The sequence below is a fragment of the Sardina pilchardus genome, chromosome 1 (genome assembly GCF_963854185.1).
Source record: "Sardina pilchardus chromosome 1, fSarPil1.1, whole genome shotgun sequence".
Lineage (NCBI taxonomy): Eukaryota > Metazoa > Chordata > Actinopteri > Clupeiformes > Clupeidae > Sardina > Sardina pilchardus.
Window position 1 is genome coordinate 18,506,528 of NC_084994.1, and position 25,095 is coordinate 18,531,622.

At 39.2% G+C, this 25,095-nt stretch overlaps 2 protein-coding genes across 2 annotated transcripts; both read right to left on the reverse strand.

The window, feature by feature from the left end:
* Positions 1-230: 230 nt before the first annotated feature.
* LOC134083360 (mucin-2-like) lies at positions 231-16,185 on the reverse strand. Its single transcript, XM_062539690.1, has 5 exons — positions 14,503-16,185; positions 10,081-10,197; positions 9,935-9,969; positions 3,322-3,564; positions 231-1,623 (listed from the first exon to the last, which is right to left on the reverse strand). The coding sequence occupies exons 1-5, from the start codon at positions 14,516-14,518 to the stop codon at positions 946-948; spliced, it is 1,089 nt and encodes a 362-aa protein (XP_062395674.1). The 5' UTR covers positions 14,519-16,185; the 3' UTR covers positions 231-945.
* LOC134076941 (polymeric immunoglobulin receptor-like) lies at positions 16,186-23,539 on the reverse strand. The gene is made up of 6 exons (XM_062532255.1): positions 23,443-23,539; positions 22,916-23,218; positions 22,457-22,777; positions 20,280-20,576; positions 16,300-16,413; positions 16,186-16,199 (listed from the first exon to the last, which is right to left on the reverse strand). The coding sequence occupies exons 1-6, from the start codon at positions 23,480-23,482 to the stop codon at positions 16,186-16,188; spliced, it is 1,089 nt and encodes a 362-aa protein (XP_062388239.1). The 5' UTR covers positions 23,483-23,539.
* Between the last annotated feature and the right edge of the window lie 1,556 nt (positions 23,540-25,095).

Consider the following 25,095-nt stretch of genomic DNA (forward strand, 5'->3'; position numbering starts at 1 on the left):
ATATCAAGCGAGAATTTGTGTGGACATAGAGCCTCTCTCACTCAACTTGGCTTCAGTGACATTTTCCTCTGCTTGGCATCAGACAGATGGATAAGAAAGACAAAGCTAATAAAATACAACATACTAATGTGATAATGTATTATGTAGTTTATTCATAACAGAAATATAGACAGTCAAGAATGCATAAGTATACAAATAATGTCTTTCAGTAAGATCATATTTGGCTTTTTTGTCATCTTTCATTTACTGTATGTACAGTGACAATCATTTAAGAAAATGGCAATCTTAGAAACATATTGAGAAAATATGTAATTTATTTCTCACAGACATGTTGAGGCAGGCCTAGGCAATACAGATGCATTCAGAGAATTTTGGCTAAAGCGATGCGCAGTGCTAGTGCAATTAACAGTGGCAATGCTAAGCCTAGGTTAGCGAAGATGAAGTACAATAAGATCATTAATGAAAACTTATTACACTAAACCAATTGTTGACTTTCCTGAGGGTGATAAAAAACACATCAAACAGTGTTACAGAAGACATGGATTATGGATCATACTGGGCTGAGCATGGGGTTTGTTGTATGGTTTATATTCATCAAAATAAAAACACGAATGCACATCATTGGGACACAAGCTGTGGCAGTTCATTATTGATCAGTGGAGACTGCAGAGCACTGATGAGTGAAGCCTTTGTGGTCAACATTCAGGTTTATTGGAACATTACTAGGAATAGTTGGGGTATACTGTTGTGGAGTCATCATTGGAATGTGTGTGACTCTGGACATTAGTGTGTGTGTGTGTGTGTGTGTGTGTGTGTGTGTGTGTGTGTGTGTGTGTGTGTGTGTGTGTGTGTGTGTGTGTGTGTGTGTGTGTGTGTGTGTGTGTGTGTGTGTTTGTTCACTATTGGGGTTTACTGGGTTGATGGCTGTTTGTGGTTGTGGAATATTCAGTTTGAAGAACCCCGGAATGCTTGAATGTTGGATGTGCGTATGTGGTCAGGACTGGGGTTTGTTGAAACATGAATAGGAAACATGTTAGGGTCATCAGCTAAGGTCATGGGTTCAGGGGCATGAGTATGTTCACTGTCAGTGTTTATGGGTACCTGGAAATTGGGGTATAGGGCATCAGTATTTTCGTGTGAGGGTAATATGGAGGGGGTTGTATGGAGGGCAGTGTGTGTTGTATATGGTGGAATACAGACAGCTGACAACCCTGAGTAGCTTGTTTCTAATTTAGCAAATAATTGTGAATCAATTGGTTTTGAGGGTACTTTTTTGTCAGCGCCCATTGGGCCAAAATTGTTCGCAACTTGTTCTGCATTGACATAAACCGTACTGATTTGGGTACTTGTTGGGCTACAGACCATAGAATAGTCAGTGTCATCAGAGGTGTGTGTGGGTGAATGAGGAGTCTTAGTCACAGTGTCCTCATTGGTGTATTTGGGTTCCTGGTTTACTGGGTTTGTGGGGTCTGGCTGTTCAGTGTGTGGTGTGGGGATTCTAGTGGGATTACTGGGACATTGTGCTGTAGTATAGACAGTGCTGACTGTACTATTGATTTCATCAGAACCAGTCTTAGGGTGTGTGTCAGCAGAAGTGTGTGTTGGTGACTGGATGTTTGAGTATGCACTGTAAAAAATAAATGTGATATGTCAGGATTTTACTGTGTTTTTTTACAGATTTTGTCTGGAATAAATTATTTTTGGAAATGCCATTTATTTTACAAAAATAGACTGTGATTTCACATGTCAAATTTAAAATAACTAGAAATCACTGTAACTGTGAAAAACACTATATTCATGTTCTTTTACAAAAAACCCCATCAGAAATGCATATATTTCTAATTGAAAAACGTTAAAAAATCTTTCGTAATTTCATATAGTTTGAAACATTGAAACTATTTTGAAGCCTGATGTTGAAGTGATATTGAAAGTGTCCCCTGTTTTACGTTGAATCAACATTGGATTTTCAACTATACTGACACATGCGATCTTGTGAAGTGCTGTCCCAATCCCAAATACCTATCTGAGCCCATAGACCTCTGAAGTTCGCCTACAAATAGGATCCAATGCTGCCATATTTGCCCATATAAGGAGTTCCGGGTGTTAATTGAAGCTAACTGCCTATGGCAAGTTGCATTGTAAGTTGCATTGTAGTCTTCACCGAAGATCACAGTATGCATTTGAAGGCAGAGGACACAACTTTGTAGTGCAAAACGTCTGCACTCGTCCTCATGAGAGTTTAACAGGTGCGATAATTCAAAATCCCCACATTATTTTCCCATAGAAAAAATCTCAAGATGCCGGATCTCCTTATTTGGGCAAAGATGGTGGCTTTTTTGTAGGCCTCACACACTTAGCACCTGAGATCAATTAAGTCTGAGTCTTTAGTCCTTAGTCCTAAGGGCTCACATTGGCTGAATCCCAGTACAGCAGTTAGGGATTATGGGTAAGTGTTAGTTTCTTGTTTATAATTTTTCCTCATTACTCTTTATTGTGGCTTTTTGGGATGTGTACTGTACAGTATGTCATAGAACAACTGATTGAACAGTCTACAGAAAATGACTGTGTAAGGAATTTGTCAGGATTACCACTATAGAGAAGGCCATGATTAAAATACATGGACATTTTAGAGAGTATGTATATTTCTTCTTGGGTGCATTGCGAAATTGAATGCTTTCTCAATTAGCATTCTTTTGCCCCCTTGGCAGTGTCACAAAGTTGGGCACTCAATGCTTACTTGCATTATGTGTCTGCAGAGGCGCTGCTGTAGAAACCTGGGCCCCACAATAATGTTAGTATTATTGCGGAAGGGTTTTTAACAAATGGTGTTATTGGGAGGGAGCTCTAAATATGCATTTGATGAGATTTTAAAATTAACAGTAAATTATTGCAATAGTAAACCCAATGTCATGTTTTTCCACATTTTTGTGACATGTTTTGAAAGATGAATCACATTATTTTGTGTGTCATATACTGTTATATCACATCAAATATACATTATAATACAACCAATATCCATCAAAACCAACTAATAACAGCACATTTCTGTACATTTAAGCATTATTATTCGTAATACAACATTTATTAACCATATTTGTAGGTAATTTCATTGTTTTAAAATGTGAAAATGGTTCTAATTAAACATTAAAAACGTGAAAATAAGGCAAAATCTTTTTAAAATGACAACTACAAACTGTATTTTAATTATGGAAAATAACCGTATTTTTACGAGAAAGTAATTTTCTGTTTCTTCACGGTATTTTTTTGGCGCCCGAGCTGCCGGAAATTTACTGTTTTTTTAAGAGGTTTTTTTTTACAGTGTGTGGGGACACCAGGGATTGTGGGTGCTTCAGCATTGGCATAGACGGTGTTGATCTGGGTGTGAGATTTTTTGGAGAGAAGGTGGAGGCCTGTATCATCAGGAAGGTTTGGGGGTGACTGGATAGTGTAGTAGGTTGGGTCACCTGCATTGTCTACGTTGATATAGTTGCATCTTGAAGTCAGAGGAAGGGGAGGAGGACCAATGTCCTCAATCTCCTCATAGATTCCATCTGGGTCCAGATTCTGACAGAGATAAAGATTAAAAAAAAAATCATATTAGTCAGGGAGCCAAAGTCTCAAAAATGGGTTGAACCTGACATGGTCTGTCATACTTTTTATTTGTGTTTTTCCTGTTAACTTAAACCCTAAGAACCAATAATCAGAGGGTCTGCTCTGCCGGAAATATCGCGAAAAAAAATTGTGGCCATTTTAGTGTATGCACCCTGTATTTTTTATCAAAAAATATGAAAAATGCTTTTTTTCCCTCAGATTCTCAGTGGGCTGGGTAGGCTGTCAATAAATGCTTTCCAAATGCACATAACATATGTGCTGAGAACATCCACTGAAAAAATAACCCTTAAAACACATTTCTACATGATTTTGGCTCAATTTAATGCAAAAAAAATAGGCGTTTTTTACCATTTTTCCAATACATTCATCTCTACTTCATTGGCAATCAACTATTTCCCAAAGTTATGACACCAGTCAATATGCCATTCTTTTCCCCAAACAGTATACTCATTCCAGAGACAAAAATTATAAAAATCCAACCAAAATCAATGGATCTGTGATGATTTTAATACTAGTTGGCAATCAACAGGCTCAGAACTTCAATAGAATTTTAGGCTACTCTCAACATTCCGAAAGACATACTGGATATTTAACATGGTTGTTATGTCCACAATATTAAACCTCATGGCCTAGGCATCTTTTTCATTTCAACATAACCCTGTGCTCCAAATGGAAATGCCACAAAAGAATATAATACAGCAAAATGACTTTCCTTAAGGAGGGGTCTTATCTCTGTTCAATTTCGAGTTGCTGTTGCGACACAAAAAGAAGCTTCTCCCAGAAAAGACTCTGGGGTGCCAGTGACCCCCATCCACATACAGTATTTGACAATGCAGTGAGCATCACTAGTGGCTGTGCACATGGAGAAGACATGAAGAGAGGTCTTTAGTAAGTCCATAAACCTCTAGAGCTCCCGAAGGCTTGGCCCAAATAGAACCACCAGCAAGGTTGTTCCCAGAACCACAGAGACTCCATCTACAGGCAGGGATGAACAAAAACCTAAGGTTTCCCCCCCCTGCATTTGGTCTGAGTATATATGTACTCTGTGCAGAGGAACCCAGTATGTGTCTTGACCAAATCTCCTGACCTGGAGAACCTCTCCTGTGTCCAAACTAAAGTCAAATGGGCAAGATAAAAACAAGGGGATGAACTGGTGTCTCTTGGTATTTTAACTACCTTCTTCCCACCATCAAGAAATTACACAAGGCTTTCCGAAATAAAAGATGAAAATTGGTCCTGTGCTTGAGTTAATACATGGGTGCAGTTACCAGGGTATTGATATGGTTTTGCTGCTTTTTCTTAATACTTAATTAACCTCAGAGCTGAAAAAAAGCTAAATCAGTGTGTAAGCCACGGCTAATAATTGGGAAATGGCGGTACACACAATGCTAGAATCATACTTCACAGCAGAGTGTCCCTCTCCCCTTAGGCAGCTGTACATTGTAAGGGACCGGTACAGATTCACCATCACCACCGTGATGCCATTCAGGCTGTACACGATTGAACTTCCGGACTTTATGTGTTAACTCATGATCATCTGCGTAGACTGTGGCATCAGAAGCATTGGACATGCCATGCTCCCATACAGTTGTGCTCATACTGTAAGTTTATGAACCCATGCTTAAGCTGACTAAAAAGAGGAATAAGTCATCTTTTGGAAATGGATTTTAATGCCTTAAATTCTTCTGGATAGGGCCATTTCTAGACTTTTCCCCCGAAATCACACTGTTCCTACTCTAGAGGCAACTGCTCCCACCCAGTTTGGCCTATACCATCAAATGCATGACCTCTTTGAAAAGATGAGACCCTGTAGTTTCTTACGCAATAATCAGAATAAAGAAAAGGTTTAGAAAATTAGGAAAATGAGGAAAAATCCAACCTTTTAAGGACACCAATTTTGTTTGTGAATGAATAATGTATCGTAAATAAATAAATGTTCCTCACCCGTTTTTCAGACATGCATGAAAACATTTTAAAACAAAACTCACAGCCATAGGTTATTTTGAGAATGACGACTTTCTCTTCAGCATGGTCCTAACCGTTAAAATGAGTGTTGTAAAATATACACGCTAAAACTGTAGGGGAAGCTCTTCAGAGAAACTTCCAACAGGGTAACAGGGTAAATGTGACTTATAGTCTGGTGCAATAAAATGTTTTCCCTCTACATGAGGCATTTTTTGACTGATGCGACTTTATACTCCGGAGCGACTGGAAAATTACATCCCTAATTAACACCCTATGTTAAATTCCCAGGCAGATTTTTATTTGTAAAGGCCAGTTATGTCATGGATCCAGGATACTATGCATCCTGATATACTGTAGTTCCCTTGGCCTGGGGAATTAAAAAAGCCCCATATCGTCACATATCCTTCTCTAGGGTGGTCCTTATTTTTTAAGTCTCCAATTGTCCTGCTCTTAACCCTTCAAATTGTTCCTTTATATAAGGAAATATAGCATGGCAATTTTTATGGTAGTAACATAATTACTGGTAGATCATTAGCTTAAACTTTTGAGACTTGGATGATCTTCATAAAAATAGATAATTTGAATTGATATTGCAACTGGCTAGTGAAATTCCAAAAAAATCTTCATAAAAGCATCTAATGCACCATTTATTCCTAAATATGTATTATAACTAAATCCAAATGAATCCATCCATGACCCAGTTTGCAGATGTCCTATAGTGGAATCAATATAGCCTAGAAATCTAGCTGCCAGGGCAGTCTAGTAACTCTCCGTAGAGCTTGGGAGCTGGGCTTTGGCAGAAATCACCGGACCAATCACATTGTGTATAGAGTCGGTGGGCGGGCTTAACACAATGATGACTGACATGCGACCAGAAGTTGTGACCGTTAGGCATCCTACTTGAAAACAAGAAGATGATTCGTCTAGCTACCCTATTCTATTGCATGGAGAGGGAATTTGAAAGTTTATCCCACCCCTCCGATTTAGCCCTGCCTATAAGGGAGTTCCCAGACCCTACATCTTGATGTGGGTCTGGCTGGTCAGGCTAGAATCAATATATATTTCTATTGATGATCACCTTGGTTATTGTTCGGGTTTAAAGCAAATTTTTTGGTCTTCATTAGAACATTCAAACAATTGTATTCACAGAACCCCAAATACGTGCCACAAATATGTGCCCAAATATGTGTGGGCACAGCAATGGTCTACTAGCCTGGAGACCAGACTCTCTTCTTCGTAGAGAGTCTGGCCTAGATCTATTGGCAAACGTTTAGTTCCTGGTTTGTGGATGCTTGTCTTAAGTTTGAATTCATTGGAGTTCAATCACTAACGTTTGGTAGTGACATATGATAACTCCAGGGGACACAACGATAACGATAAGCTTGAAACGTATACGTAATCGCTCTTGGGAACGCCCTCTGTTCGCTGATTGAGCGGAGATGCACTTGCCAGCGTAAACGAAGCTGAATCAAGCTATTCCAGACGGAGTATGAAGAGAAATGAAATTGAGCTAGGTTAGGGCTGGACTGGTTAACTGCAGGGTTGCCGGTCCGATCCTCGACAAGTAGGAAAAATGTGGGCGGGGGGAGTGGTTGAGTACGCCCACATCCATGGCTGAAGTGCCCTTGAGCAAGGCACCTAACCCTTCACTGCTCCCAGAGCAGGCCGCTCTGCTGCTCCGGGTTAGTGTGTGCGTCACATCACTGTGTGTTGTGTATGTTTCACTAATTCATGGATTGGGATAAATGCAGAGACTGAATTTGTAACGTCCATCAAATCAAAGAGTATATATACTTCAACTGCATGAGGAAAAGGACCCTTCACCCTTCCCTGCTCAGCTTTGCATGCAGCTACAGTATGTTGTGTACCAAGAGCAAAAGTCATGGCAAAAAGAACAAGTGAAGCTTATTTGATTGGTTCCACCATACCAGAATTAGTTGGATCAAAACCGCCATCTATTAGAATGGTACTTGGATTATTTCTTCACCATCATCTAAATCTCCAAGAGACTATTACCTCAGTCTTCTTCTGCTACAATCAAAAATAGGGGACTGTAGAAAACTTCAGACTTTTTTTGTGATTGTTGTCATGTTAGTGCTGCTCTGATTTCAATAAAATGTAGTTCATTTGCAGCTTCTTTTAATATTACTTGCATATCACAATAACACTGCATAGTTAACATAGGCAATCTTCCACATGATTGGGCTACGTCTCTATATATGTACTTTTGTCAACATTTTTGCACATTTCTAATTTATAAGTTAAAAGAAACACTTTGAGGAGGTAAAGCCACTAACATTTTGCCAAAAAAAAGTTGGACTATATAAGGACCACCCTACCCTACCCTTCACCATACCTAGAGATTCTTGTGTGACACATTCCCATTGGGAACACAGGGTTACAGTATGTTGAAAAGAAAAAGATGCCTAGGCCATGATGTTTAATATTGTGGACATAACAACCATGTTAAATATCCAGTATGTCTTTCGGAATGTTGAGAGTAGCCTAAAATTCTATTGAAGTTCTGAGCCTGTTGATTGCCAACTAGTACTAAAATCATCACAGATCCATTGATTTTGGTTGGATTTTTATAATTTTTGTCTCTGGAATGAGTATACTGTTTGGGGAAAAGAATGGCATATTGACTGGTGTCATAACTTTGGGAAATAGTTGATTGCCAATGAAGTAGAGATGAATGTATTGGAAAAATGGTAAAAAACGCCTATTTTTTTTGCATTAAATTGAGCCAAAATCATGTAGAAATGTGTTTTAAGGGTTATTTTTTCAGTGGATGTTGTCAGCACATATGTTATGTGCATTTGGAAAGCATTTATTGACAGCCTACCCAGCCCACTGAGAATCTGAGGGAAAAAAAGCATTTTTCATATTTTATGCTAAAAAATACAGGGTGCATACACTAAGATGGCCACAATTTTTTTTCGCAATATTTCCGGCAGAGCAGACCCTCTGATTATTGGTTCTTAGGGTCAAAGTTAACAGGAAAAACACAAATAAAAAGTATGACAGACCATGTCAGGTTCAACCCATTTTGTTGAGCTTTTGAGACTTTGGCTCCCTGACTATATAATCTCTGGCCTCACTTTATTATTATTATTATTATTATTATTATTATTATTATTATCTTTATCTTCATGAAGGAAGCACATTTTGTTGTAAAGGTACTGCATTTGTATATTAAGAATTTCTGAAAGAAAAAAATATGACTGTGTAATGACTGATATAATGAATGGTATCATGTTCCAAAAAAAAAGGGCAGCCTCAAGCCTTCAAGACTTACATTTTAGAGTGGGATAATGACTAAATGAGCATTGAATAAACAAAGTTAGGCTAACCACAACTACTCAAGCAAGCAGTAAACTTAAGCTAAATATAATGATATACAGTAGTGTCAATGTATTTGAGAAAGGCAATATACAGCACAGCTGGTAAAACATAGCTGGGCAGCCGTGGCCTACTGGTTAGGGCTTTGGGCTTGTAACCTGAGGATTGTCAGTTTGTTCCCCGACCAGTCCACGGCTGAAGTGCCCTTGAGCAAGGCACCTAACCCCTCACTGCTCCCTGAGCGCCGCTGGTTGGGCAGGCAGCTCACTGCTCTGGGTTGTGTGATTCACCTCACTGTGTGTTCACTGTGTGCTGTGTGTTCACTAAATCGGTTAAATTGGGTTAAATGCAGAGAATTGAATTTCCCTCACGGGATCAAAAACGTATATATTCTATTCTTCTATTCTACATAATACCCTGATATTCGTAGCCTGGCTATCACCAGACTAAACTTTCAGTATGCATTGCGTTTCAACTGCACAAGAGGCATTATCAATAGGAATTATTCAGGTGACTTTGTACACTTGGATAGTCCTTCAACCTACAAACAGGCTGCCCCTGGAGGATAATCCAGTTCGTGATTGGTTCCAGCAAACGTGGACAGGAGAGATAAATGTGCAGGTTTCCAGCCTGAGCTGCAGGGTGAAATCCGATCGCTGGCAGATTGGGCTAGGTTTACCCAGTCTATGAGATGTCATGACTTTGACCCAAAAATGCTAAAATTCCCTGACTTTCCAAAATGCCATTATATTCCAGAAATCCCATGACCTGTGGGAACCCTGATCACACTACATCATTACATCACAACATTACATCAGAATCGGACCCTATTCAAGGGAGAAACACACTTGACTAGCAAACACACATGGGCTAGATAGCAATAATATAACACTATATATCATACTGTAATATTAAAAGGTAACACTGTCCCTAATTAGGAAAGTACACTATAACAGTGACACATTAAAATAAAGTGTTACCTTTAAAAAAAAAATGAATTATGACATTTACTCACCTCTGTTTTGTGGTAGATCACTATGTTTGATCGATCTGATGAGCATAAAAATACTGTTTATATATGAGGAAATGTAACATTTTGTCTAAGTGTGTGTGTGTGTGTGTGTGTGTGTGTGTGTGTGTGTGTGTTTTGTAACTACCTACCCTGTTTTTCTTTCTCTCTGTGCTTGTAGCGCAAGAAAAGGGCAACTGCTAACACCAGTGCTACTATCAACACCAGCACTACTATCAACACCCAGGACTCTGGACTCTTTTTGCCATCTGTGGGGACAAAATTGCTGCATGAAAAATGGAATATCTGGAGTGGCAGGGCAAAGTAAATGGTCATCTCTCCTACTGAGTTGCAGAGTCAGGGGCATTAAATGATGGTGGGGTTTGCAACATTGTTATCTAAAAAAAATGCTAGCGACATACAGTAGATCATTCACTTCTGTGAGCTACTGTAGTCAGATTGTCCCCCTATTGTTATGTCAGAGTAGGGGACATTGGTAACACTCCATAATAAGGGTCCTTAATAAATAGCAAACTAGCCATTAACTAACCCTTTGTTAATAGCAAACTAATCATTAACTAACCCTTTGTTAATATTTGTTAATTGTTACTAAAATATCTATTTGCCACAAGTTAATGTTTTTTTCATCATTAATTAAATATTAGTTGTTTGCATAGCCTATAAACTGTATGTTAATGTTTTTAACAAATAGAAAGTAATCTATTAACTAATATTGTGTTAATAGTTAACTAAATGTTGTTTTGGCACTAATTAACAGTTATATTTCTTACATTAGAATGTTAGATGTTTATTTACAAACTAGGCTAGGCTATATGTTAATATAAAAGTTAATGACATATTATTATTAACTAATTGTTATTAAACTGTGTTTCTGCCTTCATCCCAATATGAACCACTCCTCATAGGACCCTTATAATAAAGTTGGTTAAGCTTAATTGATATATTAGTAACTAACTATCAGTAGGCTATGGGTATCTCACACTGGAAACTCACAAGGTTAAGGTCCTGAAAGATGTAGGCTAGCAAATTGATGCGAAAACTAGCCTACACTAAAGAAGTCAGTGCAAATCAATCCTGTATGCAAAGAGGACATTATTATTTTTATTTTATTTTTGCCCGTTTCTATTGCCTGTCTCTCATTCTGTCTTTCTCTCTCATACTCTCCCTCGATCTCTTTCTTGTGCTCTGTCTCTCTCACTCTGTATGAAAGACTCTTATTTTGTAGAGGGTGTGGTTCCCTAGAAACGTCCTCCTGTGTACTTTAGCCTCATGTTAGTTTTCCTAAGATACAGCGTTGGTGGAGTCCATGCCATTATGTTAGCAGCTATCACTGAACGAGTTTGCTGCCTATTGCCTACAGTTTGAGTTGTGTGAACACCATGTGTGCGTGCAAAACACGAAGTAAGTGAAAGTAACCGAGATACTTAGGCTGAGTCATGTGTAGGGCCTGTTTTTGGTGGGATATGGATGTGTGTCATGCTCGTTTGGAATGCTAACTTAGCGTTATGCTAAGCGGAGATTAGCCTTAAGGGAAACTTATACTTTCACTTTGGTTAGTAATGTCAATGCATGTATCCTGTCTTATGTTGTGTGTGTGATTGAGATATGGTTATGTTCATAGAATATAACAAAGATATCAGCTATTCAGTTCATTTAGGCTATCTTTATGTGACAGTAAATTGCCAATGAGCATTGGATGCAAATGGGGTGCTTAGTTTAACATGTGGCCTGCCTTGTTTATTAGACAGTGATTATGTGGTACAGTGACCGTATTACTAATGATGGCTTCTTTGGTTCCTTACAGACCACACATAACTGTATTGTTGTATGGCAATTGTTGAAGGCAACGCAATAAAAGAAATTAAAGGAAGAAACTGCTTCGATCACGGGTGTGCTAACCGACGCCACTTAGCCTAATCAACTCCATCCAAACCAACATTTCCATTTCCAAGTCCTTTCCTCACTAACACTTTCTGTCTTTCTCTCTTTTTCTCACTCTCTGGTTGAACCCACTCGCTCTTTCTCTGTTTATTTAATATTTTATACATTCTGTTGTCATTCTAGTTGATCTTTTTTGATCAGTTTAACTATCATTGACTGTGTTTACATGGTCAGTGTTCCAGGAGACCATCAGGTGAACCATCAGTGGTCAGTGTTCCAGTAGAAAGCAAAAAGCTATTTGAGAGTTCTTTGACTTTATGAATAAAGCATTTTCATCCTCCTTCCCAACAATGTGTGCTGAGATCATTCATTTCCAGTGAGAGAGATCCAGTGTAAAATATTTGCTATCGTTGATAAATGTTATAATAAATATTTGTAAATGATTAATAATTACTGTTCCAACTTTATTATAAGGGTCCCCATACTGATAGTTATATATTACTAATGTATTCATTAAGCTTAACCAACTTTATTATAAGGGTCCCCATTCTAATAGTTATATATTACGGTAACACTTTACTTGACGGGTTCGTTCATAACACATTCATAACAGCTGTCATGAACAGCACATGAAGCATTCATGACTGTTTCATGAAACATGACTCAACATTCATACCAACCCTTTCATGAATGTGTTAGACAAAACGTCAAAAACTTGTCAAAATAAAAGTCCAACAATCGCAAAGCAGCATTGCTGTCTTTTTGTTTAGCTAACCTGATCATGTTACATCTTAGTCAACGGGGAAGTCCAGTGTCCAGGAAAATGTAACTTTTTGTTTGTCTGTTTGTTCATTTTATGATGGTAACCTCTGACGAATGCATAATTGTCTACACCAATGACTGTATATACTGTAGATATATAATACAGGAATGTCCAACCATTTAGAGGTCCACAGATGGTCAGTAATTCACTTCCCAGTATGATGAATACTTCACAACTCGTATAGTAAAGTGACATTAGAAGTAGACTTCATAAAATATTCATGAGATGTTTACAAATGCTGGAGAGGATTCATAATACCCTGCATATGGATAACTAGATTGTTGGACTTTTATTTTGACAAGTTTTCGTCGTTTTGTCTTCCACATTCATGAAAGTGCTGGTATGAATGTTGAGTCATGTTTCATGAATCAGTCATGAATGCTTCATGTGCAGTTCATGACAGCTGTTATGAATGTGTTATGAATGAACCCGTCAAGTAAAGTGTTACCTATATTACTAATACATTAATTACGCTTAACCAACTTTATTATAAGGGTCCTCCATACTGATAGTTATATGTTACTAAAGTACTAATTAAGCTTAACCAACTTTATTATAAGGGTCCCCCATACTAATAGTTATATATTACTAATATATTAATTACACTTAACCAACTTTATTATAAGGGTCCTCCATACTGATAGTTATATATTGCTAATATATTAATTAAGCTTAACCAATTACTTCAAGGGTCCTATAAGGAGTGGTTCATATTGGGATAGGTAGAAACACAGTTTAATAACAATTAGTTAAATAATAATATGTCATTAACTTTCATATTAACATATAGTTTGTAAATAAACATTTAACATTTAATGATGGAAGAAATAACTTAATTTGTGCCAAAAATACATTTAGTTAACTATTAACAAATATTAATACAATATTAGTTAATAGATTGTTTTCTATTTGTTAAAACATTAACATACAGATTATATGCAAACAACTAATATTTAATTAATGATGAAAAAAACATTAACTTGTGGCAAATAGATATTTTAGTAACAGTTAACAAATATTAACAAAGGGTTAGTTAATGATTAGTTTGCTATTTATTAAGGACCCTTATTATGGAGTGTTACCGGGACATTTAAATATTACTACGCCCAGAGGCAAATTGGGCACTGACTATACCCACCCTCATCTGAATATTCCCACCCACTAGGTTAGGCGCTTCCAGACGAAGATCCTCCAATTTGGTCACAGCCTATCATTTCAAATTAGCACCATGCAAAGGAGTATCATCACTATTTTACGGACCTGATATCATCCATATATGATCATAAGCCTCAATCTACTGTAGCCTGTATATTTAAGCAAATGAAATATGTTGGCATAACATGACGGATAGATAATAAATATCTATAGTAATAATAATGAATTTAAAATAAGTACTTATAGAGCAGACATAACTGAATAGAATAGCATGGCTGTTGCTGTCATACTGTAGGTCAAGATTATTTGGCTCTAAAACAGACTGGCATAGTAATAGTCATCACAGTCATTGTAAAATATTCTGTTTGCATTTTCAGGAACGTATAGGACCAAATCTAGATTGGTAGGCTCATGCAACATTAAAGATGGACCTCCCTCTACTCAACATATACGTTGCATGTATGGCTATGACCGTTTTTGGCTGCATCCATGAAGGCCGACATTTTCTCTCCACTCAAGGTGCTACTCAGAACATGCATTCAAGGTTGTCAGGTGTAAATAGGATTTGTTTGTATCTTTAAAGATGCACCAGTGTAAAGCTGGTTTTCTTAAAATCTGTCTGTCACTGAAACGATGGATTGTAACAGCTGTTTCTAAAAGTCCAAGAAGGATGTGTGAGAAATGCTTTGTTTACCTGAGACTTGCAGCATCGTTTTTCTGAGCAAGATGGTATAACTTCCACCAGGTTGAACTCCACACCAGTAAGTACCAGAATCCTCAACCTCCAGGTCATAGATGGTCAGGGGCGGAGTGGGACACAAAAATCCACCGGGAATATTCTGACCACACCGGCCCCCTACCAAACCAAAAAAATGCCACCACCACCACGCATTCTTACATCTCTACCTTGCCCTCTCCTTGGGCCTGCTCCTCTCACTGCTCCTGCACCTCCTGCTGCACCTCTCACTGCTTCTCTCACTGTTCCTGCACCTCCTACACCTCTCACTGCACCTCTCACTGCGTGTGCTCTTCTCCCTGGGCCCCTTGTTCTTACTCTTCCTCATCCAGATATTACAGTATGTCTTTTTCTGTTTCTGTTTCCAAAAACATCACCTCCTCCTTCAAATGTCAATGTAATAGAGAGATATGCCACTGAGTCTAAGACAGACTGGAATCAGCTGTGGTTGGCCCCATACCCAACATAAATCATTTGTGTGCCAATTATTCAATTGTTTGTTTATTATCAGCTGAGATATTGTTTTTGAACTGATACCATTGCAGAGGCAGAGGTTAAGGTTTGGAATATTGTTTTAATTGTAGGATGTTGTGTGTTAATATCTTTAAATAATAGAAAAACGATCCATAATTTTGTTGAGAGGTATAACTTGTCTGTTGAGAAAATGTAAGCATTGTTCACTGCCTGCATATTGTGCGAAAACGACATGAAATGTGTGAATGGTAGGCTACTGTATGGCCACAAAAGACGGATGCTGTGCTAACTGGGAGACTTAGAGTTTTGAAAATGTCCAACTGTTTGGACAAGCTATGTTAGCCACTGAAAAAAACTTTAAGCCATTGATTCGTTTGAAAATTTGAAATGTAGGCTAAATGAGTTAATTAGCTTGTGATATTTTCCGTCTAGCAATAGTAACGTAGTTGAGTTTGTGTCAGTGTTTTTCATTCTGTCAAATTTACCTGCACTCGTGATGGCCGTGGACTTGGCTACGGATCTGTTGTTGATTATTTAGATGCATGCTCCTCCAGCAGTCGCTTCTTCTTAATTCTGCCCTTTTCAGCCCCCTCTTTCTCTTTCCTCTTCTAGCCTTCCATATTAATCACGCAAGCACCTGCATCCGTTCACTATCAAAACGCTACGTTCACTGATTCAGGCTAAAGGGTCATGCCATTAAAGGAGGGGACGCTCATCTATCCCCCTACATTTCCGTAATAGACTTGACCTAGCAAACGTATTTGCGATTCCCAGGAGGCTTTGCTGTTCTATTTTGAATTTATTTGTGACAAAAATACTTAAATAACACTTTAATAATATATGAACAATTAAATCAAGACACCCAAAGGCTACATACCAATGCACTGATGAGAGAGAATTGAGATGAATGCCTGTAATTAATATGTAAGGTAACCATGACTAAGGTAGGCCTATATATCGCAAATGAGTGGTTTATATAGTGGTTGGCATTTTCAATGTGTCAAATGAGCTTTGGGTTACTTCTTAGGGTCAGAAAGTTAATAGTGATTATCTTGTGAAGACTATAAACAAATATAGGTCGACTAGCGGCCGCTCGAGCCCGTGATGGGCCAAATCAAATATAACGTAGGCCGGCCGGCCTGGCGGGAAATGTCCCGAATCTCCCGATTACCACTCCGCCCCTGTAGATGGTCACTGTAAAGACACTCTCATTTTTGTTTTCAGTCAGAGAATACTTTTGATTTACTTCTGATCTGGATACAAGATTTTTACACCCCTCACGTGCTTCACAGAGATGCTTGGTGTGGTCTCTATATTCCTCAGGGTAGTGGCATGCAATAGACACATTTCCTCCTTTCTCTCGAGTTTCTTCTACGGGTAGGTCACAGTAGTCATCTGTCAAACATTAAGACATTTGTCAAGCTTGCTGTAAGTTCTCAGTGAGCTTTCAACAGTTTCAAACTCTTCATCTCTCTCTCTCTCTCTCTCTCTCTCTCTCTCTCTTTTCCTATCTACACTGTAAAACCTGGGAAGTTAGCTTAACTCAAATTAAGTGAGAACTGTAAAGCCCGGGAAGCTGATTTAACTGCATGCCTTGAACCATTTGAGTTTGGTAACTCATTTAATTTAAAGGTAGACTATGCAGGATTGGCGATTTCATCGCCGGTTTCGCTTTCACTTTTCATTTTCGCTCGTTTTATGCTTGCATATTTCTCTGCAGAGCTTCCCCTACAGCTTTAGCGTGTATATTTGACAAAACTCCTCAATCGGTCAGTCTCCCGTGCCTTTTCATGAGACTTAACACTAGAAGCGCCAAGCGCCGGTCATTTGACCGCTGACGCGTATTCCTAGAAGCGCCGTGTGGGTTTGACCTAGATATACCTAGAACTGCCGGGCTGCGGTCATTTGACCGCAGCGATTACAAAAAAAAATAAATCTTTTCACTCGATTAAATTCCAGGACCCTACGTTCACGACTTTTCCTAAATACGCGTGTTTTGTCACCCAGAATTTTTACATGATCAAAAGCACACCGGTACAAGCTAGTTTAGAGCTATTTTGCGCTCACTTATGTGACAACACTATGTTGTCTCGCGTTCGGCCATTTTTGTCCAGGCTGCTATTCTCTTTTCTCACAGCAGATGTCGCAAGGATTTCCTGTCAGTCGGGCATGAGAATAATATTTTACCATAAAACATATCGTTTATATATGTGCAATATGTATTATATATGTGCTTTATTTTAATAACTATTTTTCATTTACATGGCATAGTCTATGGAGGCGATTTACAGTGGTAAAATGCGAGTTTGTTTTGAAAACGTTGCGACAGGCCTACATGTGTAAAACATATTTTCGTCGTAGCCTATTTATGTACGTAGGGCGCGTATGCCTACGTACATTCATAGTTGTATATCTTATCTTCTATTTGTAGGCTATCTTTTAAAGCTTAGACTAATGTATAAGCATTTTCTTACATATTTGCTGGACTGACTGAGTTAGGCTACGTCAAGTCAAGGACCTATCCTAACGCAATCTTTGTAGGCTATAATGTCAAGTGGCGCAGTGGTAACACTCCTGTCTGCAACGCCGAAGACCCGTGTTCACATCTTGGCAGAAGCGAAATACAGAAACTTTGATTGCATTTACTGACCGTTTTTCAACGTCGATGAACAATTATTTTTTGTTAATGGTTTTTAATAACAACCTATCTGAAATAAACGGATGAATCACAATATGTTTAGGCCTACCATTAACGAAAAATAATTTCGCCAGCCAATCATTTTCTGCCGCCATCTGACAAACTTTGACTAAGCCAGTTAGACTTTTTGCATCTAAAAATAATTATATCATACTGACACGCGAAAAAATAAACGATAGCTTAGAAACTAGGCCTGCATGAGATTTTCCCACTGGACACACCACATCAGTATTGTGCTCGTTGCTACGATACACAGGACTCACAGTGAGTTGACGACCAATGAAAATGACATGGGGAAAAGAAGGAAACAAAGTAGAACTACTTCTAGCCTGATTTTGATCTCACCTTAGGCCTACATACTTTCCTAATTCCTACGTTACTCAGACTTTTGTTAAATCGTCAGGGCCCGGTTGCACAAACACCAAAACCAAAGATTGATGATATGAACCAAATATTCTGGAACAGATGGATTTACAGCATTGAACGTGATAGGCTATTAGGCTACTGCTGCGACTTCCACCGTTTCCTTTCCAGAGATTGCTGCGCGTTCACAACGCAATGAACGCATGCAGTCTACATTGAAGTGAAACGTGCAGAACGTTGTCCAAAACAATACAATAACATTGTGTGTTGATATCTAATACAGTATACACATCTGTAGACATGAAGTGGCAACTAAAGCCATTATCAGTCATGAAAACTGTGGCGGCTGCATTAAGGTTTTGGCTGAGCCAGCTAGCTAGCCAACAACTTCATCAGCCAGCCGTTCTCAAAGCAAATGGCTTCGGGGTCTATAACACTATCCATTGCAGCCTATTTGAAACCGATCATCCCCCCTCCCCCATACACTCGTCTAGGCTAGGCTACAGACATCACCGAGGCATAACTGCCTCCCCACCCCCACCCCATCTATCTGTCCCTGCCTACTAGTCTGTAGGCTGACTGTTTAGGCAACTCGTGGAAGAATGCGCAATGTTTCATCGCATATGCGCGTTTCAGAATGTTCGAATTCGCCAGCGTGCGTGTAGTTGTGAATAGAAAAGAATAGAATATAGCCTACTTTATTGATGCCTTGTTCAAAAGGACTTCCGTCATGAATAGATTGGGAATCGAACCAACACCCCTTGGGTCCTTAAGCCGAAGCTCTAACCAGTGAGCTACAGCCCTGCTTATCAATTACGTGAAAATGTGTGTCTCAATGCTGAATCTCGAATTCACATAGAAGTTAGCTTAAATTGTAGTTCAATAGGCCTATAGCTTTTTTTCAGCAGACATCGCAAACATAGTCTACACATTCGCAAAACGGAGAATATCATTCACTCATTATTTTAAATTAGGCCTATGCTACTTCTCACGCCTATGCATAGCTCTCTCTATCTCCCTCCCTCCGAGGTAGCTAGCCTAGACCCTCCTATAAGATGCCTCTCCCTAAATGAATGAAAGTTGTTTTAGAAAGTAGCCACGGTAGCCTGTAAAATGCGGCATGAAATCCTGGCTACTGTGTAATTGAAACCAGACTGTTAGGCTCTTTGTTCCAGGTGACTAGGTCCGATCATTTTCGGCGGCGCGAACATAGGCTACCTATTAAATTAATAGAAGTGAATTTGGGGAGTGAATTAGAACTAGCCACATTCACTTTTAGAGCATTTTAGTTGAAAGTCAAGTTTGCTTAAGGTTTGTTCAAGAACTCTTCCAAAGTTTTTACCTCAAACAACACAAATCAACACAAATACATGAACAGATAACTCAAACGTGCTGTATGTCATAATGAAACAAACAACCACAGATTATCAACAACACGGTCTGACACGAATGACACATGGCTTAGTGCAAACTGAATTTATGACCAAACGATTTCATTCGTGCACGAAGCGCCATCTAGCGATCATTATGTGTAAGTAAAAGCCTCCCAGTCTAAGGACTCAGCGGTCATTTGACCGCCTCGCCGCGCTTTAAGTAGTTCACAACAGCACGGCGCTTCTAGTAGGTCGTCAAAGCGGTCAAATGACCGGGGTGCGGCGCTTCTAGGTATAAGTGGGTCAGAACGGCGCGGCGCTTCTAGTGTTAACATGACACTTCCTGGAGTAGAGCATGGGTGCGTGCCCGGTGTCTCCTGAAGTTGCAAGTGTGGTTTTACCGCTACAGACCACTAGAGCGGCCAAAAAAAACACTGTTCGACCAGTAATGACCCATTTTATCATATATAACAGTATGGAATGAATTGATTAACTGAAAAACGTTGCATAGTATACCTTTAAGTGTAAATAAGTCATTCAACTGATTTATTAGCACATGTATTTTAATTTATGTTGTTGTGGGGCTATTTTAATTACAAAAGCCAAAGGAAATTTTTTGGGATGCATAGTGTCCTGGATCCATGAAAGAACTGGCCTCTATGGGAATTTTCTTATTTAAGGCATTAAGATAAATTTTTCAAAGATGGTTTTATATTCCTCTTGATACTCAACTTCAGCATGTGTTCAAATACGTATGGAGGTAACTGCATACTTGTGAAGCTTTTAGTACCATAGTAACTACACAGAGCAAAAAATTAAGGCTTTACCATTTTCTATGCTCAAACGGACTTCAGTGTGTAATTCTTCATTTTCTGCGCAGTGGTAAGTACCGGCATCGCCTGAGGTGAGGTTTGTAAAACCGACTGTTAGGAAGTCCCAGAGAACCTGACCATGCTGGAAGAATCTGCTGTCAGAGTCACGTGTGAGGCGATTGTAAGAGCAGGTTGTAGCATTTCCCTTGCAGAAGTATTTCTGGTTGTGTTGACGCTGGTCACCAAATTTGCAAAGGATTACGATGCCTCCCCTTGGATATCCTTTCACTTGAATTACTTGCCTTTCACTTCCTGGAATTGCATAACACAAAGAGTATAAAATGCAAAGGGACAATTTAACAGCAACACTGGAGGTCATTCAGAGTTTCGGGTGAATGGAGTGGGTTCAGTGATATCATGTTAAATGCAGCAACATCACAAATACAAGCAAGACCAAACTTAGACGAGACAACCAAGTAGAGTTCTCAATGGGCATGAAAATTACAACCCTACCCGACCCAGCCAGGGCTTTCAAAGCACGAGCACGATTTAACCCGACACATCAATATGAATTATCTACCCGAACCCGGCCCGACGCCGGGGGTCGAGTTTTCCGATGTTATCCTATGGAGACTAACGGCCTGTGGGTCATTAAAGGCACTTTTGTGCTGTGGCCTAACCCACATTAAAACCTAGTGAAACAATATTTTCCACAATAGAAACATGATATAGATGGGAAAACTACTGTTCTTGCCATAAAAAAGGCAGAATCATCCACAGAGCATGATAATTCAACAACCGCTTCATACACGCTTCACTATGATGGCAATGAGTGCATTTTGAGCATTGCACATAGAATCTAGAACCACTCCATCAGAATCTAGCACCACTCCAAACACTTTCCAGACCTCTGATTTTCCCACTCCTGTAGTAGTGAAGGTGATTTCACCTGCGGCAAGTTTACTCCAGGCTAAAGGCGCGCACGCAGCGGCTTCACATCTGTCCCTGCTCCATGATTGCATGCAGCAGCCAGACTTTCTTTACGGTAGATAAATAGATACATTTACTTTATTGATTCACGATAAACAGCAGCGAAGACTAATAATTTTTTATGTTTTGTTTTTTTCACTGAGCGAAAAGATTAAGCCCGAGGTCCGACCCGACTTGAGTCATCTGCTTATTTATTTTACCCAAACCCGCGGGTCCCGTCGCCGACCCTTTGAGAACTCTACAACCAAGCTCTTAACCCTTATGTGCCCAACCATTCTAATTTTATTAAAATTATAATGATGACCAATCGTCTTATATCTCAGCTGTCAATGACTGTTTTTGTTTCTGAAATCTTCCCTGTTATCCTGACAACAGAAACTTCTATTTGATATCATTGGATAAGAGGTTTATGGCACAATGTTTTTAGGATACTTGAAGCGAAAAAAATAATGTCACTTCAGTCTGTGCATTTGACGTGGGGTAGCCGGACACCGTCTGCACTTACTGCCCACACTGCTGGATAAACTGATGTAAAATGTATTTCAAATCTGTTCTTGTTATGGCTGATCTTAATTTATAGTACTAAAATCATGTTATTTGACAGTAGAATGAAACATTCTATAGAACGATGAATATAATCTGTAGCGGAATAGCACTTGGGAGCACCTTGACTCAGCGCAGTGATATCTCACTCCAAAGTGAAACTGAAAATCCAAGAGTGATATTACTGCGCTGAGTCGAAGTGCTCCTAAGTGCTATTCCACCATACAGTATAGTTATCCTTCTTACCCACTTAGAAAAGCACCACGTTTTATTTTGTCTCACCATATTTGGTTGTGTAAGTACTCCTGCAACTGTACTTAAATAATGGAAAATGTGGAAGTGTTTCTAGCTTCCTCTTGGTTTGGATCCTAATGAATTAACTGGGCTAGCTGAGTGCTATTAGAGTAGTGCTGTTTTAGATTTGGCATTGAGCAGAAGGAGATGTGTTTCGTGATGAGCCTTAAGTCTTCAGTGTTCAACCTTCAGTTACCCCTTGCCACTAGGGGGTGTCAGAGCCCCCTCAGTACCCCCATTCCCAGCATCCTTCCAATTTACAATAACAGAATAATCATAGTGTGGCAAGCAAGATCAAACAAGAGATAATATTGTTTGAAATATGTACAGTATGTGGTTTGTTTACAAATTTACAGATATCTCACCTGTGATCTGTAGATTCACTTTGTTGGTCAAAGCCACGCTGTATCCATCAGTTCTAACTCCGCACCAGTAGATCCCAGCGTCCTTCATCTCCAGCTCATGTATTGTCACAGTAAAGATGTTTCTATTTTCATTTTGAGACATTAAATACTTTGCATTTATATCTGATGGTTTTGACTCAATTAGATCAGACTCAATGAACTTCTCATGCTGTTTACAGAAGTGTTTGGTATTTTCTCTGGATTCTGCTGGGTACTTGCACCGAATGCTGACTGTTCCTCCCTCTTGTCCATGAATTGAAATAGGTGTGTCACAGCAGTCACCTGTAAAACATCCATAAAGTGCTCAGGCCTGTAGTGAATTTATTCCTACATTTTTGTCCAGTCATTTTAAATATTGTATAATTGTGTAATTGTATTCAATGGGAACAATTATGCCATTCAGATAGGAATTCACATTACCTGGTTTTACATTTAAAGACATTGGATCATCTGAGCTTCCATCTTCAACTCCACAGTGATAAGTTCCAGTATCATTTGAGGTGATGTTTGTTATGAGAATAGTTAAATAGTCCCTGTGAGTGTTCTCATACTGGAAGACTCTGCTGTTGTTAGCTAGTCGATTGTTAGGACAGGTTGAAATGTTGCCTTTGCAAAAGTACTTCTGTTTTTCTCTAAATTTGTCTCCAAATTTGCAGAAAATTAGTACTCCACCATTTAGAAAAGCTTTCAGTTTTCTTTCACTTTTTGCAATTCTTCCTGGTACTAAAATGGATAAAGAGTCATTAATGATAACATGAAAAATGAAAATAAATAAATAAAATAAAATAAATCCTTGTACAAGAAATAATTCGTATCATGACTGATTTCAAAAGGTTCACAGTACGATAGCCTAAGCCAGAGAAGCATGTATGCACTTGTTCCAACAGAGCAACATCAAAATACTTTCTCAACATTAATAGCAACCAATGTACATTAGCATAGTTTACCTGAAATAAGGCATAGAGCGAAAAATAAGACCCTCTTCATTCTGAATGAGCATTAACGCCATTTACTAGTTGTCAACCCTGCTTGCTTTAGGCAATTTGTGCATTGCTGACGATAACGATGACGGTGGCTTTCTTCCTGTTAGCTTGTGGCTTCACTTCAACACACATCCTGCCCCCTGTTGCCCCCCTTTCTAATATTACCATTAGCATTAACCCCTCACTGCCTGCTGCTTTAGGAGGCGATCAGACAGGATGTGCTTTGTGCAAAACACAGGCACACTCTGCTGAACTTTCCATATGTGACTCTTCAAAGAGAAATCAGTCGCTTTGCGCACTACGTTATTTTGAGAAAATCCACAATAAACAAACTTCTGGGTTAAAATGTTGAATTTCACGTTTTTTCGCATAATTCAATTGTATACAGTCTACAATTTCATATCGTGAACTAGCCTTGCAAGCCAAACTACACAGATATGTATAGTCTGGGGTCGGACCATTCACAGAGTTGAAGCCTTTGGGTGGGATGAACAGTTGTCTTTCAAACTGCCTCTGCACGTAATAGGCCAGCATTTGTGACCAATCGTAGCCGGTCGGCAAAGCGGCAAATACATCCTTCTTTAAATCGAATGACTTAAAGGGATATTCCGCCATTTTTGGAAATACGCTCATTTTCCACCTTCCCTCGAGCAAAACAATCGATATTTACCTTGTTCCCGTTCATCCAGCCATTCTGTGAGTCTGGCGATACAACTTTTAGCTTCAGCCTAGCATAGATCATTGAATCGGATTAGACCATTAGCTTCTCGCCTGCTAGCTTCATGTTTAAAAGTGACTAATATTTCTGGTAATTTTCCCATTTAAAACGTGTGTCCTCTCAAGTTAGAAAGTGCAATAAGACCAACTGAAAATGAACCCTGCCGTTTTTCTAGGCTGATTTGACATGGAACTACATTCTCATCTGGCGTAATAATCAAGGCAACTTGCAGCTACTGGCACTACTACTGCTTGATGTCTATGGGGACTATTTTCAGATGCTGCGTACGATATCACTGCGCCTATGGTACGTTTGCAAGTTGCCTTGATTCTTACGCCAGATGAGAGTGTAGTTCCATGTCGAATCAGCCTAGAAAAACGCCAGGTTTCATTTTCAGTTGGTCTTATTGCACTTTCTAACTTGAGAGGAGACGCGTTTTAAATAGGAAAATTATCAGAAATCTTAGTCACTTTTAAACATGAAGCTAGCAGGCGAGAAGCTAATGGTCTAATCCGATTCAGTGATCTATGCTAGGCTGAAGCTAAAAGTTGTATCGCCAGACTCACAGAATGGCTGGATGAACGGGAACAAGGTAAATATCGATTGTTTTGCTCGAGGGGAGGTGGAAAATGAGCGTATTTCCAAAAATGGCGGAATATCCCTTTAAGTGCTTCTTCCTGCTCAAACTTCAAAGAAAAGCCCAAGTCTAACTCTTCCAAAGTCGATTCAAACGAGCGCGCTTCGTTAGCCTCATCCATCTTTTGTTTTTCTCTATGGTTGTGCGATACAGTCTCAAACCCAAATCGTCGAACGAGGACGCATGGTCCAGCCTCCTGGCGTCAATATCGGAAGCCGAAGGTAAGCTAAGGCGGACTCAAGGACTCTGTACACAGATAGAG